We start from the raw sequence: 14,367 nt of genomic DNA on the forward strand, positions 1-14,367 counted from the left end.
GAAGAACTACCAGAGCGGCGTCGTCAAGTCGTGCCCTGGCTCGCAGTCGGACCACGCCGTGCTCGCGGTCGGCTACGGCACGCTCAGCGGCGTCAACCACTTCAAGATCAAGAACTCGTGGGGCACGTCGTGGGGCGCCGGTGGCTACATCTACTTGCAGCGCGGCGTCGGCAGCAACGGCATGTGCAACGTCGCCGAGCACCCGTCATACCCCAAGATTAGCACGTCGCCGACGCCCACGTCGCAGAACCCGCCGACCAAGACACCCGCGCCAACGCCGGCGCCGACGGCGGACCAGTGCCACGGCTGCAGCCAGTGCTACTACCCGGCCGGTGACGGCTGCTACGACTTTGATGCGGCGACGTGCGAAGATCTGAGCGGCGACTACGGCACCATCTGGTGCGGCAACTAGGCGTCTTGTGGTGCTTCGCCTCTGCTCTTTCGTTGGTGACTTGCGCATATCGATGTCATTGTCCACATTTGAATACACATGATGTTTGTGTTCTCTGACTGCGTGGGTGATGTAGCGTTGGTATATATTACGCTTCCAGCAATCTACGAGAGAGTATCACGTAGCTGCTAGACTAGGAAATGGTTAAATTGTCCTCGGCGGACAACTAGCGAAGTAGCAAGCGTCCTTGTGAGAGCCGAGTGTGCAGTCACAAGAGCTTGATTGGAGCTAGTCGAACAGATGGAAGCTGTACTGAGTGGAAATACCCAAGAGTACTTTTGAGTGCATCACACCGCGAGAGCAAATTTCTCTGCGCTGCTCCAGTCCTCTCGGAAGCATATCCTGGCTCTGCTCTAGTTCATCATATAGCCATTTGCCAATACTGACGTTGAACCGGCTTGTTTACAGACCTTCGTCGCTATGACGTGACGTGTCAACGTCATAACGCGGCAAAGTTCCCATTGCGCTGTGATCAACGAGCCTGGGAAATTGCGTGTTTCTAGCGAGTCAAATTGGTTTGTCCGGATACCGGGCAAATCATGGCACCACCCGCAGCCAAGAAGCGCCGACCGACAGGCCGTCGCCCCGAGAAGGCCAGCAGTGACGCGCCGCCGCCGCCATCGGTACCTCTGCCGACGATCAGTACTTGGAGCTTTTATGGTCGAGCGTAGGGCCATGCGGAAATGGGCTACGAGATCGGGCGAGGCCGCACCGACGTCGTGGGCCATTGGCGCGACCTCGTACTCCGTGCGCCGCGGTCCTGCGGCTCACGCGACTTCTGCGTAGACGAGCGACGAGAAATGCGACTTGATGGGTCTGGACGAAGACGAGATTGATGACGCCATGCGCCTCGTCGTGCAGCAGTACCCGCAGCTCGACGCTCCGCTCCCGTCGTCCGTCGACCCGGCGACGACCGCGATGGTGCAAGCCATGTTTTTGCACGCGCTCGAGACCTGCGACGGCAAGCTCATACTCGAACACGTCTCGATCGAGACGATTGGGGTTCTCGTTGCCCTCGAGCGCAAGCTGCTCTACGCTGTGATTGGCAAGGTCGTCCTTCTCGCACTTCAACTGCACGTTGGCGACGCATGTACGCGTAGGACATGCATCGAAAATGCGCCGTCACTGTCTTGTACCTTGTATGGACGTCGTCGTGGCCGTATCTGGGCGTGGCCGGTACGCTCTGGACAGCTCGATCCAAGGTCTCATTGGTCGTAGGGTACCTCTTGGTGCTCTTCTCGAACCTCGGTCCGTGCACGTGGCTGCGCAACACGACGTGCGCGTACCTTGATGCGTTCTTTCTGCATGGCCCCGAGTACGTACCTCTTGGTCTATTTTGTCATGTCCACTGTATATACCGTTTCTAGTCCGCTGCACGTCGAGTGGTATTTCAACAGCTATCTCACGGCCCTTCTGTTGCTGTATACGTCCCACGACGCGCATGTTGCAGTCTACATCATATTAGGTACGCTTCTTTGGCTCATGGAAAGGCTGACAATATTGTGCATGTACCTGCGTACGTAGCCATCGTGCTCGCTCTTCCGTTCGGCGTCTCGGCACTCAAAAATTCGTATGCGGACGGCGCCGACGACCACTCAGCGCTCGACAAGATCACGTGCGGCTTTCTCATTCGATCGTCTGAACATCGTTGATACTATGTACGTAGATCGGCGCTGTCGCTGTTGAACAAGCTCATCCTTGTCTACTACTGCTGGGTCCGACAAGCCACTTCCGATCTCGACGATTCGCTCATGGGCCGTGTAGAGCTCGTACAGCAGCCTTCTCATGGTGGCGGCTCTCTTCTTTGATACGGCGGCCTTGTCGCTGGCGTCCGTCTCGTTCCTCGGCGTCGCGGTTGTCCTCGAACTTGCCGGGCGCGCCTTCCTACGCATCGTGCCACCCGCGTATGTCGAAGCGTATACCGAGTGGAAGGAACAAAGTCGGTGGCACGCGCTCGGCGCTGGCCTTGTGCCCGTGGCGGTGGCTGCCATTGTGCTCTATGCGACGTGGGACTGGACGTCGATGTTTGGCGGCTTTGTGCGGCTCGTGACGGTCCTCGCCCTCTCGCAAGCGGTGCCTGCGGGGCACCTTGCGACGCTCGCGCAACTCGCATTTCTCGCGATCGCGCTGCCGCTGCAGCTGGTGCAACTCGTGCTGCTCTGGCTCGGTATCAAGCCGACACCGACGACGTCGAGTACGACCCCGCCCGACGAGACAACCCCCGACGACGCAGAGACGACAGAACACTGAGTCGTTTTTGATTGTTGTGTTTCACTGCTGCGCCTGCCGTGATATAGGCTCGTATGTACGGCATTAGTTGGCGTGGTGACCGTGCCGACGGATGCCACGCACAATGCAAACCCAATCGAAAACACTCTTCGTCGACTAGAAATTGAACCGTCGCGGGGTAACATGAGTGTCGCGGAGCCCTAGCCCTAGTTTTAAAGGCTGCCCCACGGCCATCATTTGTACGGGCGTGAGAACCGCGAGGCGGCCGGTTGGAGATGAGCACGCACTGCGGAGGAGCTATCGTTCGCAGATCGTGTTCTATAGATGTCATGATAGCAAACACGACACGCTTGCAGTGCAACGACAACGAGTTTACGACAAACTGTCATGTTGACACGACGACGAACACTCGATTCAACTACTGGGATCACAACCAGGTTTTGATTTGCGTCTCGCGCACAAAGACCCCGTACGGCAAAGCGTGGGCCGCGTGCACGTTCTTGGCGCATGTAAAGTACGTCGTCCCGTGCACTGTGCCGCTGTGCTTGCCGTGGGGTTCATGGAGTTCGATCCCATACATGGTGCCGTTGGCAAACTCGGTCGAGCCCGCAAACCGGACGACGCCCGCCATGCCGTTGAAGAGGATGACCGAGCGACCAAGCAGCCGTCGAGGCACAGACTTGCAGCGCTTGGAGGCGACGGCGAACGCTTTTGCTTTGGGGGCGAGTTCGGCTGGCGGCGGTGCCAGCAGTGGCCGAGGCGAGCACAAGCTTTCTTCGACTTGCGGCGCGTACAAAAACTCACGAAACGAGCCGCCGATCTGCTCGAGCGTCGCCGAGAGCGACGGCTGGAGCGTGCGCCGGTGGACGGGGCTGGGGGCCGGTGCCTTTGCCACGGGGGCGCGCCGCATCTCGCTGTGGTTTTGCTTTAGAGGCGTGTGCCCACCAATGGTGGAGACCAGATGCGCAACGGCTACTTCGGCTTGCAGCGAGAGGTTGGCGAGCAGCACGGCGGTACGCGCCAGCGACAGGCGGTGGTGCCCCGACTGGATGCCGACAACGTTTTCGGCAGCATCGCGGATGCTCTCGGGTGTCAGCGGTCCGTCCATGGACGCTGGCGCGCAGCTCAGCGAGCCTACATGCATGGGCAATAGATAGACACATACGACGGTCGTGGCGTCTGTACCCGTGAACCGAAGTAGAGTTGCAAGCTGTGCTTTCTGGTCCGCGAGCGATTGCAGCAGCGACTGCAACAGCGGCGGAATCTCCTGCGGCTCAACGCGGTTCGTCGACGACGGCAATGTTGAAGACTCGTCCATGCTGTCGCTCTTGGATGCTTCATGGATGGGCTCAGGCGCGGCCGGCCGCACGTCGTCGGGCTCGGACAACTCGTCTTCGATCGCACCTTCAGTCGGCAGTCGTGGGTCGTCACCGCGCCCGACCGCTGCTTGGTTGTCGTCTTCGCCACTCGTGTCAAATGCTTGGGGCATGGTCGTCTTCGGCGGTGCCTTGAGGAACTGCGCCGCGTACAGCGCCAGGATCGACTCGCCCGCGCTGACGCTGGTCATGGTTGAAAATAGATTCGCAGCCGCCTGTCCCGCACTTGAGGTTCGCGCACTTGCAGCGCCGAATCTGGCGACGACCCACATTTTTTTGTGCCACGATGGCGGATCCACGGTACGACGACGTCATGCAGCCGACGGCAGCGAGGACGTGGGCGTAGGTGGGCGCAGTACTACGACCGAAGCGAAGACGTCGACATTGACGGCAACGTACGGCGCCCCAGCGGTCGGCGACGACGTCTCATGCAGCGGCCCGTAGGTCTTCCGCGTCTACCTCGCCGGCGCCGAGGGCCCGGTCGTTGTGCTCCTCCATGGCGGTGGCCACACGGGTCTCACGTGGGCCTTGACGACGGTACGCCTAGCCGATGCGGCAGTCGTAGCCCATGGTGCTGCGACTAGAAACTGCTCAAGACGCACTGCCGCGTGGTGGCGCCCGACTTTCGCGGTCACGGTAGGTCGCCGATGCTGTCGCCCTCGTCCGCACGATGGCTTGTAGGAGAGACACACACGACCAACGACAGCGATCTCTCGGAAGAGACGCTCGTCAACGATACCATTCGCGTCTTGCAGGCACTTCTGCCGGGCGAGGCGGGCACGGAGCGTGGCAGCCCCATGATCCTCGTGGGCCATAGCATGGGCGGTGCGATTGCGATCCGCGTGGCGGCCTCGGGGCTCCTCAAGACGCTCGTCGGCATGGTCGTCATTGACGTTGTCGAAGGGACGGCGCTTGCCGCACTGAGCCACATGCAAGCGGTCTTGTCCAACCGGCCGGAGACCTTTGCCAGCGAAGACGAGGCCGTGCAATGGAGGTACCATTCTTCCTACTTGTCTTGACTGCATTCTATATGTAGCTTGCAGATGGGCGCCGTGCGCAACGCCGAGTCGGCGCGCGTCTCGATCCCGTCGCAGATTGTCCGCGCCGGTGACTACTTTGTGTGGCGCACCAACCTCCGGGCGAGCGCCAAGTACTGGAAGGGTACTCATCCGCCTTGGGATCCCACGCCTATGACTCGTATAGGTTGGTTTACGGGGATTAGCGAGCTCTTCCTTGGCACGACGCTGCCCAAGGTCCTCTTGCTCGCCGGTAACCTCCTTCCTTCTCCATGCGCGGTCTTGCCATGAGGTGTAGGCACCGACCGCCTGGATACGGCGCTCACCCGCGGCCAAATGCAAGGTACACAATGCAAAGGGCAAGAAAGACCCTATACGGTCGGAGTAGGCAAGTTCCAGCTGCTCTTGATGTACGGCAGTGGGCACGTGATCCAAGAAGACTGTCCTGACAAGACGGCCGACGCGCTGCTCGAGTTTTGCTCACGCCTCGTGCCCATGAGTGGCCTCCGCACCCAGACCGACATCCTCGCCGAGAAGCTTGCGCGCGCCCGCCATCTGACGCCCCACACGACGTAGTAATACAAATACGGTCGTGTGTTTCTGGTTCTAACTCTGCGCTTCCTACATTCGACGGGCGTACTGCGCGTACTCGGCGGCGCGGGGGTCGGGGCCACCACTCGGTGGGTTGCCGTTGCTTGGCGGCGGCGCAAACCCGCCGGGGGCGGGCGGGTACCGCGACATGCCACGCTCATAGTACCCCGACGTGTCCGGCGGCGGCATGGCCGCGTACCGGTCGGCCGGCGGGTACATGCGCGGCTCTTCGCGACGAAAGCCAGCTTGGTCCGGGTATCCCGGCGCACGTTGTTGCTGCTGCTGTTGTTGCTGCTGCTCGTCCCACTCGCGCGGCGTTGGCATGCGACCCGATGCAATCGGGGGATACGACCCAGCGTTCGGCGGCGCGTCACCGGGAAACATACGCAGGCGCCCGTCGCTACTCGGTGGCAGACGGCTCGTCGACGATGCGCTCTTGTCCAAGTCTGCAATCGAGATCATGCCCCGGGGCATCGGGCCGCGCGGGTTGCTTGGCGGCGGCGCGTACCGGCCGTGCATGGCGGGCGGGACGGAGTCGCGCGCATTCGAGGCGCCGGGAGGCCCGGCCGACGGCGGCGCAGCGCCCGGCGGGTACATCATGACTCGCTGGCCCCGGTGCATACCAGGACTCGGACCGCCAGACGGGGCACTCAACCGTGCAGCTTCGCGTGGCGACTCGGCGTACCCTGCGGGTGTCAAGTGACCAGTGCGCGACGGCGCAGGCACGCCCCGGGGCACGCTTTCCATGCCAGGGTGGTGTCGGGGCGACGGCATCATGTACGGTGCGTTGGACGGCGGTGCGCGGGACCGTTCGTATTCGCGCGCCTGGTAGCCTTCGTGGAACATTTGCGGTCGCGACGTCGGGGCGCCCGTGGGCGGCGGTGGGCCGCCCGCACCCATCGCAAACCGGGGCGAAGCTTGGCGCCCCGACGGCGACGGCGATGGATACCCGCGGTTGCTTGTCGACGGCGGCGGCGCCGACCCCATGCGCATGTGGTACTCGATCTGTTCGTCTTCCATGCGACTCGGGTACCGCGAGACCGGCGGCGGCGCAGACAAACCAGGACGAGACTGGCTCAGCTCGGGCGGGTACTCGTACCCTGCGTGGTGACCATGCACACCGTGCTGCTGTGCCTGGAGCGAAGGATGGTGGCTGCCTTCGTAGTACGGACGACCCATCATCGGTGGCGGGCCACCGCGGACCATTGCAGCCGGCGGCGACTCGGGCTTGGACCGCTTGTTGATTGACGATGGTCCGTCATTGTCAAGGTGGCGCTTGTTGCCATTCGGCGGGCCTTGTGACGGCGCCTTGTTCTGGTCAAAAATCGACAGAATCGTGGCTTGGATGTCAACGGGGAAGCAGAGACGCATGAGTTCAGCGTGCATCGAGATGTACTTCATCGCGTCGAGCACCGAGTTGAAGTACTCGGGCTCGCGTGTGCTCTTGCCGGCCCACGGCGGGTAAAAGAAGAAGGACGCGCCATGCATCTCCGACTTCCACCCGTGCTCGGCCAGCAGCGGCCACGCGTGCTTCTCAAAGAGAGTCGTCAGAATGTCCAGCTCTACACACCAAATTAGGCCTTTGCTCGAACCAGTATCAAGGACAACGGAATACCTCGATCCGAGATGGCGAGCTTGTAGCCGCCGTTGGACGGCGGCGCGGCTGAAGGCGCCGGCGCTTGCATGTGTTCGGGCTTGCGCATCATGGGCGGCGGGCCGGGTTGTGCTTGGGGCGGGCCTTGGTCCCGTGGCTTGCTCCCGACGCGCTTGTCTTCGATCAAGAGGTTCATCGTGTTTTCGCGCGTGAGCTCTTCCGTGTCCCCATCGGCGTAGACCACTGTGAAGAGCTCGGTTTGCGGGTTGAATTTGACCACCTAGGTAGACACCGTGAGATCCAGTTGGCGAGGTATAAAAATGGGCTGCGTACCTGGCCGACGAAGCGACCGTGCCCGGCAAACGTCTTGGCAATGCGCTGCCCGACCAGCGCTTCGGGAGGCTGGTACGTCGGGTAGTCGTAGTCGTCGCGCGGTGCTTGTACCGACAGCTGGGGGCCCGGCGCCTGTTGGTACGGCATGTTGCGCTCGCGCGGCGGCGAGCTCGGCCGCTTCATCGCAGGCGGTTCGCTTTCAATCTGTGGACGCGACGACGGCCACGACGGGGGGCCTCCTGGACTCGGACGGTTCATCGACATGTCCATTCGGGGAGGGGCCTGTAGCGGCGGCGGCGGGCCGCGCATGTGCATGTCGTTCATGTGCGACGACGAGGGCAAGGACGGTGGACCGGGCGCGGATGGGCCGCCTTGATTTTGCCGCATGAGGTTGTTCATCGTGAGCGCGGGGAGGCGCATGTCGCCAGCACCAGCGCCATGAAGCGTCGGTAACGGCCCATCGCTCTCGGGCTTGCGCAAGTTGGGCTTTGGCAGCTCGGGCACTCGTCGCAACGCGCCCTCTTGCATGTGTCGGTCGTTGTGCATCTCGCTGCCGCGCGCCAGCAAATTGGTGAGCATCGCGCCCGTGCGCTGGATGTCGCTGGGCACGCTCTCGCGCAAACTCATCTTGTTGTCGTTGCTGGGCGTCCGGCGGTGGGCCGCCCGTCCCGGCGTTGGCCCATCCGACTCGGAGAACGACCCTTGGCGCTGGCTCGTCTCCGAGTCGCTCTCGGTCTCGGAGCCGTTGTGGACCTCGACGACGGGGCGTGGGCGCAGCATCGGGACCGACGGCAGGCCCTTGTCCGGCTTGGGTACCTTCTTCTCGGCCTCCTTCTTCTTGGGCGTAGACGGTCGTCCTCCCTCCTTCTCATGGCGTGCTTCGTCCATGCTGCTTCCCCTTCCTCCGGATCGATCGGGGCTGTGTGGTGTGGCTGGGGGTTTTCAAAAACGACTGGCACCCTTTATTCGTATACAAATAACCAGTCGCGCGGCCACATACAAACGCCAAGTACAAACGAAAGCCATTGCAACTGCGCTGCCCGTCGCCAGCTGGGCCCTGGCCTCCGGCTGGACGGAACGGTCCACCTTTGGCGACCACCAGCTGGCAGCGGACCACCGCGCCATCTGGATGAGTCCTTGGACATGTGCCGGAGATCCGCCCACGCAGTCGGTTCCTCGTACCGTGCAGGTAGCATACCAGAGTCGGATACCTCGGTACGACAAGCGCTAGTTTTCGTTTGGGTGCACCACGTGGCGCCCCAGATGGGCTGGTCTGGGTCCATCTGGATTTGGCGACACGAGCAGGTTGCGACGACCACATGGGCACCTGACGTCGTCCGCAGGCTCTCTGCGCCCAGAAGTGCACTGCGTTGGACAAGACGTCGCGGGAAGGAGGTGATGCAAGGTCGTCGTGGCCAAAGCGCGTCGATGGATCACGTACATGTGCCTCATGCAGAGGCGCGCTTGCAAAATGGCTCCGGCTTGTACAATCTGGGGACGGATCCAGCGCAGCACTGTCGGGGAGGCCTCGCGAGGTCGGGGCTGATGCATGTTGGTCATTATTGGCTCGATCGCCGGTATACGTCGACCATTGTATCGAACAACGGCCCCGGACGGAGATGCTGCATCGACATCAGCGTGCAACTCCACGCGACTTCGACACGAGGGTCCCACCGGAAGCACTGTGTCGTAGGCTTTCTCGACCTCCGCCGGACGGTCCTAACGAAAATGGGCGCCGGCTCCTTGGCTTAGGTTTACATGGTATACAAACTACCAGAGTATGCACGCAGTGCCTGGCCTAGGCGCTCAAGGCAAGGTGGTCGTCGACGAGAGCAAGGCGCTGCGCCGCAACGGCCGCGTCGACGCCGTCACCGACCCAATGCAATGGTACTTGACGGCACGCGGGCGACGCGACGACGAGCGCAATCAGATCTGATTTGCGCTGGCGCTGGCCATCTATCGAAGCGATGAGCTGCGGTCGCGTACGTGGCAGGCACGGACGGGCGAGCCGTTGGACAATGATGGGCCACGCCATGGTCTCAAAGCGTAAAAGACAGTACATGTCCTGGTCCGCGTCTAGTGTCATCACATGCAGCTCCCAATGAGCCGGGTCGTTGCGCGCGTCGTGGTACCTTGAAGGTACAGAGCGCCGAGGCGGCGCAGGATCGCAAACGCCTTTCGAAAGCGACCGAGGCGCGCGGACGCGTCCATGGGAGGCACCACGTCGACGTTGGCGACTGCGTCACGGAACCGAATGCTTGGTGGCGCCCCGTCTACGCGCAGGTGGGCACTACGACAAAGGTTTCATCGGCACCTTGAACGAGATGTGTCACGATCGCAACGGATAGCGCGTCGTCGTTGTCGGGCGTGTCAACCGGCAGCGGCAGACCAAGGAACGCGTGTCGACAGAGCGCTTCGAGAGTGGTCTCGCGCGGCGTTGGTAGCGTTGCCTCGACGTACGGCGCCCGCTACACTACATTTCTGACATGGTGTTTTGCGCACGAGTTCGCACCTGGTTGTACACGTGCTGATAGAGGAGCTGCGCTTGGGCCCAGTGCAACATTTCTGCGTTCGGGTCCGAAACGACGACGACTTTGGTCGCGTGGAGCTCGACGCTGCTTTCCCAGGATGGCTTGAGCCGGCCAAAGACATGCACGAGGTCGCCCAGTTGGCACGGCGGCGCGTCCGTCTGCCACGCGACAAAGAGCACCTCGCCCGTGCCGTCGTCGAGCAGATACTCGGCTAGAGTCAAAGAAGCATGAGACGCTGCGTTGTATGATCGGCGTACTGCGGTCGGTCTTGTGCTGCATGCTGGCCACGACGCCGACGAGCTGGGCGCGCGTGATGACGCGGCCATGGAGGCGGTAGAACATCTCGTCGCTTGTTGGCGCCGGAATCTGCAGCAGGTGGCACGCCAGCACTTTGGCATAGCTCTAGACGAGACGCGTCAAGCCACGTCGAGCAGTCGCCCTACCCAATTGAGCGGATCCATGGCACCAAAAAACCTGTGAAATCCTATGGCCTTTTTCCCGCCACTGAGAGCAACGGCAAAGTCCATGCCATTGAGTTTGAGCAAAATGGCTTCCAAATTGTATTGCAAGCACTTTCAAGACCAAACCGATCGGCGTCATTGAGTTTCATTTTGAGAAATACGCACGTTGAATTGTATCATGCGGCTGCTCGCACGATGGGATACCGAGCGGTTCCCGTGGTCGGCGATGGCCCAGCGGCTGCTACCGCTCCTGGCGGCGAACGACGCAGCGACCTTCAAGCCACTGCAGCAGGCTGCCGTGAACCTTGCGCAGCGCGGCTTTAGCCTTTTCCTGAACCTCCCCACGGGCGCGGGCAAGAGCCTCTGCTTCCAACTGCCCGCGCTGCTGCCCGCCGCGAACCGAGTCACGGTCATCGTGTCGCCGTTGCGGTCGCTTTTGCAAGACCAACAAGCCACGTTGGCACGTCTTCAGCTCTCGGACCGTGCGTGCTTTCTCTCGCCCGGGAATGTGCCCCACGCGCTCTCGGCCGAGACGCGCTTCTTGTACACGACGCCCGAGATGGTGCTCACCAATCCAAAGGCCAACGCGCTTCTCTTGCAGCTACTGCACGAAGATCGTCTGTCGCGCGTGGTCGTGGACGAAGCCCACTGCATTGTCGAGTGGGGCAGTACCTTCCGCCCTGCCTACATGGACTTTGCGCGGCTGTACCGAACACACCTGCCACAAATCCCGCTTACGTTTCTCACAGCGACCGCGTCCGACGAGCTCATTGAGGCCACCGCACGCATCTTCCACGTCGCGCCAATATCGCTGCCCGCGCTCGACGCCCCACCCTCGCCCACGTCGATGGTCCTCCTTCAGCACTTGACCGACCGTACCAACTTGACGCTCCACGTCGTCCCCAAGCCTTCACCGCCGCCGCTTCTCGCACTCGACATCCTCCGCCGCGTGCGCCACGAGCCAAGCATCGTATACGTCTTGTCGCAAAAAGACGCGGAAGCGGTCGCCAAGTCGCTCGTGGCCGTCGGCGCGCGGGCACAGCCATACCACGCCGGCATGTCGGACGCCGCGCGGAAGAGCGTCCAGTACCAGTGGATGAGCGGGAAGATCTCGATCATTTGTGCGACTGTGGCCTTTGGGGTAGGTATGCATTCGCCGATGGCGTTGACGCGCATCCTCGTAGATGGGCATTGACCGGTCCGATGTCCGCCACGTGGTCCACCATGCGCTGCCTCTCTCGCTGGCGTCGTACATGCAGCAGATTGGTCGAGCAGGTAGGTGGACCTTGTCCTTGTATGGACCTGACGCTACGACCAGGCCGCGACGGCGCGCCGGCCGTGTGCACGCTCTACTACGACCCGAGAGACGCCTCGCGCGCCGCCTACATTGCGAGCGGCGACGGGTTTGTGGACGCCAGCACGTCTCATGGTCTCCGCGACGTTGTCGAATTCATCGAAGAAAGAGGGTGTCGGCGCCAAGTGCTCTATGCCCACTTTGGCCACTCGTTGGACGACGCATGTTGTGAAAATTGCAACTGCGGCGTCTCGATCGACCTGCCGACTGATGCCAACGAGAGCAGCGAGCGGCGCGTCCATCGGTCCAGTGACGCTGCGCGGCAAGACGCGAACGACCTCGAGCGCCTCTACCATACGCTGCAACAGACGCTCCAGCGGCGTCCCAACTACCGCAAAGCCAACGTACTTTCGCGCAAGACAATCCAGGTAGCGTGCTGACTTTGTGGCATATCGGCATTCAATTTCGGCAGAGTCTTTTGGAGCTGCAACCCGAGAGCGCCGACGATCTGCAGCTTGTGCGCGGTCTCAACGTCGCACAGAAAGCGTTTGTCGTTGAGCACTTGCATATGTTTCAGGCGCCGCGCGGTCGGGCGTAGCGCCAGGTCCACGAGTCTTTTTGTTGATACACTGAAAGATTGATACGATATCTTTTGTATCTTTGAAAAAGACGCTACGGAGAGGACGTGGCGACATAGTACATATGGAGCTCCTTCCATAAAAGCGGCACGAGGCAGAGAATCGAGAGCACGCTCCCAATCTCAAGGAGCGAAAACACCGGCTGCCACGAGCACTCTTGGCCGGACGGCGTCGTGTGGCAGTTGGCGAGATACCCGACGAGGTACTGCACAATGGCCGCGCCGACGCTGCCAGTGCCGTCAATGATGCCCGTGACGGTCGCGAGCGCCGCCGTGTTACCGCGTAGTGTCGGGCACGTGCCCAGGTCCGCGGAGATCGCCGTGCTGATCAAATTCGCAGGCCCACCAAGAAGAAACCCAGAGACAAAGAGGAGGATGCCAATGCCATCCTTGGATGCAGCGTGGAACGACGGCAGGAGACACCTAACAACAATGAGAAACTGCAGCGAGAGTGGCGAAATGTACGTGACAGAGGCCAGCATTGCCACGATCGTCGGCGTCCGCATGCCCATGCGATCCGTAACGTAGCCGCCGAGGAAGCCGCCGAGGATCTGCCCCGCGTCATAGAGCATCTACAGCGAATGTATCAATATATCGAGTGCAAATTGGTGTCGTCGCATACCGAAAAGTAGTCGGCCGTCGAGTCTTCCATCTTGAGCGAGACCGTGAGGTAAAACGGTAGCCAAAAGAAGAGCGCATAGTTGACCGACTTGACACACGCGTACGAGAGTGCGTAGGGGATGACCTAGCCCACATCATTTGTCTCGGAAAGTAACCTTTTGATATCTACCCCAGGGATCCGCCACGCCCGCCAAAACGAAATGCCCTTGGGCGTCGCGTCTTCTTTGAGAAGCAGCATTTGTCCGTCGTCGACATCGTCCGATGAGAGGCGCTTCGAGCCTGGCGACGGCTGCAAAAAGAGCCAAATCAGCAGCGTGTGCAGTCCGACGAGGACGCCCGAGACGATCATGGACGTTCGCCATGCGTCAACCTTGTTGGGAAAGAGGTTGAAGAGAAGCGCAATGACCGCGGTCCCGACAATGTTGCCAAAGCACGCGTTGCCGCTCCAAATACCCATGACCGCTAGACGACGTGCATGAGCCACTGCATGTACAGGCGCGTCAACGTCGTACCGCCACGCTCGCGCGCGCTAAACCAGTTGCCCCTAGTACATGACAGTATATGACTATACGTAGAAGAAAGACGAAGGAGTACATGACGGCGACGTTGGACGGCCAACCGACGGACTGGATGAGCCCGTTGAGCGCCCACAGAAACGCGTAAAAGCCGAGCGAGTGGACGTTGGCAAAGGCGGCAACGCCAAAGAGCACCATGATGAGCGCTGTGAGGCCCATGCCGCCGGCGAGGAGCTTGCGCAGGTCGTAGCGATCGCCGAGGATGCCACTGCATGCGCATCGTCGTCGTAATGATCAAAAGCATGGCATATGCATACCTGACGTAGAGACCCACTGCGTAGAAGCCCATGAAGAGCGTGTCCATGAGGCCATACATCTTGCCTTGCTCCGACTTGGCGTAGAAGATCGAGTCCATCCACTCTTCCTTGCTCATCTCGCCCTTCACGGCCGAGAAGGACTTGCGCGAGACGTGGAACATGACATAGCTGAAGAACGTGAGGAAGAAGACGGCGGTCTTCTGCCCGCGGGTCGAGGCCATGGCGTGCGTGCTACTGGCGACAGCAAAGTCGAGGTGAAAGGTAGATTCCGTGGCGATCTTCGTCATTCGGTTAATTTTCCAATTTAACCGGATAGGACATCCAACCGGCTGCGTGATACAAATCCCGTGCCGGATGTCACGACCCGCCAGCGAGGTAAGCTTAGTGCTTATTGCGCACAG

General features: G+C 61.2%; 8 protein-coding genes across 8 annotated transcripts in view; 4 read left to right on the top strand and 4 right to left on the bottom strand.

The window, feature by feature from the left end:
* SDRG_02541 (hypothetical protein) overlaps nucleotides 1-475 on the top strand; it is a gene marked incomplete at its 5' end in the record, with an annotated part of 1,630 nt that extends 1,155 nt beyond the window's left edge. The window contains one exon of the mRNA XM_008608136.1: nucleotides 5-475. Coding sequence (XP_008606358.1) covers nucleotides 5-412 — 408 coding nt within the window. The 3' untranslated portion in view covers nucleotides 413-475. The remainder of the gene's footprint in view (nucleotides 1-4) is intronic.
* A 507-nt stretch (nucleotides 476-982) lies between these two features.
* SDRG_02542 (hypothetical protein) lies at nucleotides 983-2,880 on the top strand. The gene is made up of 9 exons (XM_008608137.1): nucleotides 983-1,074; nucleotides 1,123-1,191; nucleotides 1,238-1,501; nucleotides 1,552-1,627; nucleotides 1,670-1,766; nucleotides 1,819-1,916; nucleotides 1,976-2,066; nucleotides 2,118-2,166; nucleotides 2,216-2,880. The coding sequence occupies exons 1-9, from the start codon at nucleotides 991-993 to the stop codon at nucleotides 2,699-2,701; spliced, it is 1,314 nt and encodes a 437-aa protein (XP_008606359.1). The 5' UTR covers nucleotides 983-990; the 3' UTR covers nucleotides 2,702-2,880.
* Nucleotides 2,881-3,040: 160 nt separating this feature from the next.
* Nucleotides 3,041-4,271, bottom strand: SDRG_02543 (hypothetical protein). Its single transcript, XM_008608138.1, has 2 exons — nucleotides 3,866-4,271; nucleotides 3,041-3,814 (listed from the first exon to the last, which is right to left on the bottom strand). The coding sequence occupies exons 1-2, from the start codon at nucleotides 4,245-4,247 to the stop codon at nucleotides 3,108-3,110; spliced, it is 1,089 nt and encodes a 362-aa protein (XP_008606360.1). The 5' UTR covers nucleotides 4,248-4,271; the 3' UTR covers nucleotides 3,041-3,107.
* A 44-nt stretch (nucleotides 4,272-4,315) lies between these two features.
* SDRG_02544 (hypothetical protein) lies at nucleotides 4,316-5,682 on the top strand. Its single transcript, XM_008608139.1, has 9 exons — nucleotides 4,316-4,356; nucleotides 4,403-4,451; nucleotides 4,501-4,593; nucleotides 4,641-4,692; nucleotides 4,738-5,050; nucleotides 5,093-5,217; nucleotides 5,260-5,325; nucleotides 5,371-5,415; nucleotides 5,461-5,682. Exons 1-9 carry the CDS (start codon nucleotides 4,343-4,345, stop codon nucleotides 5,646-5,648), a joined length of 945 nt encoding a protein of 314 aa, XP_008606361.1. The 5' UTR covers nucleotides 4,316-4,342; the 3' UTR covers nucleotides 5,649-5,682.
* Nucleotides 5,683-5,693: 11 nt separating this feature from the next.
* On the bottom strand, nucleotides 5,694-8,478 carry SDRG_02545 (hypothetical protein; the record flags this gene model as incomplete). Its single annotated transcript, XM_008608140.1, has 3 exons — nucleotides 5,694-7,225; nucleotides 7,279-7,537; nucleotides 7,591-8,478. 3 exons carry the CDS (start codon nucleotides 8,476-8,478, stop codon nucleotides 5,694-5,696), a joined length of 2,679 nt encoding a protein of 892 aa, XP_008606362.1.
* Nucleotides 8,479-9,319: 841 nt separating this feature from the next.
* Nucleotides 9,320-10,583, bottom strand: SDRG_02546 (hypothetical protein; the record flags this gene model as incomplete). The annotated part of the gene is made up of 7 exons (XM_008608141.1): nucleotides 9,320-9,546; nucleotides 9,592-9,666; nucleotides 9,723-9,863; nucleotides 9,905-10,058; nucleotides 10,103-10,332; nucleotides 10,379-10,523; nucleotides 10,565-10,583. Coding segments are annotated over 7 exons (922 nt in total), but the record flags the coding sequence as incomplete, so codon positions are not given.
* A 110-nt stretch (nucleotides 10,584-10,693) lies between these two features.
* SDRG_02547 (hypothetical protein) lies at nucleotides 10,694-12,524 on the top strand. Its single transcript, XM_008608142.1, has 4 exons — nucleotides 10,694-11,723; nucleotides 11,767-11,857; nucleotides 11,901-12,304; nucleotides 12,349-12,524. Exons 1-4 carry the CDS (start codon nucleotides 10,761-10,763, stop codon nucleotides 12,472-12,474), a joined length of 1,584 nt encoding a protein of 527 aa, XP_008606364.1. The 5' UTR covers nucleotides 10,694-10,760; the 3' UTR covers nucleotides 12,475-12,524.
* A 24-nt stretch (nucleotides 12,525-12,548) lies between these two features.
* On the bottom strand, nucleotides 12,549-14,187 carry SDRG_02548 (hypothetical protein; the record flags this gene model as incomplete). Its single annotated transcript, XM_008608143.1, has 7 exons — nucleotides 12,549-12,936; nucleotides 12,979-13,085; nucleotides 13,136-13,258; nucleotides 13,304-13,596; nucleotides 13,647-13,678; nucleotides 13,729-13,917; nucleotides 13,967-14,187. 7 exons carry the CDS (start codon nucleotides 14,185-14,187, stop codon nucleotides 12,549-12,551), a joined length of 1,353 nt encoding a protein of 450 aa, XP_008606365.1.
* Nucleotides 14,188-14,367: the final 180 nt, after the last annotated feature.

The sequence above is a fragment of the Saprolegnia diclina genome (assembly GCF_000281045.1).
Source record: "Saprolegnia diclina VS20 unplaced genomic scaffold supercont1.6, whole genome shotgun sequence".
Taxonomy (NCBI): Eukaryota; Oomycota; class Saprolegniomycetes; order Saprolegniales; family Saprolegniaceae; genus Saprolegnia; species Saprolegnia diclina.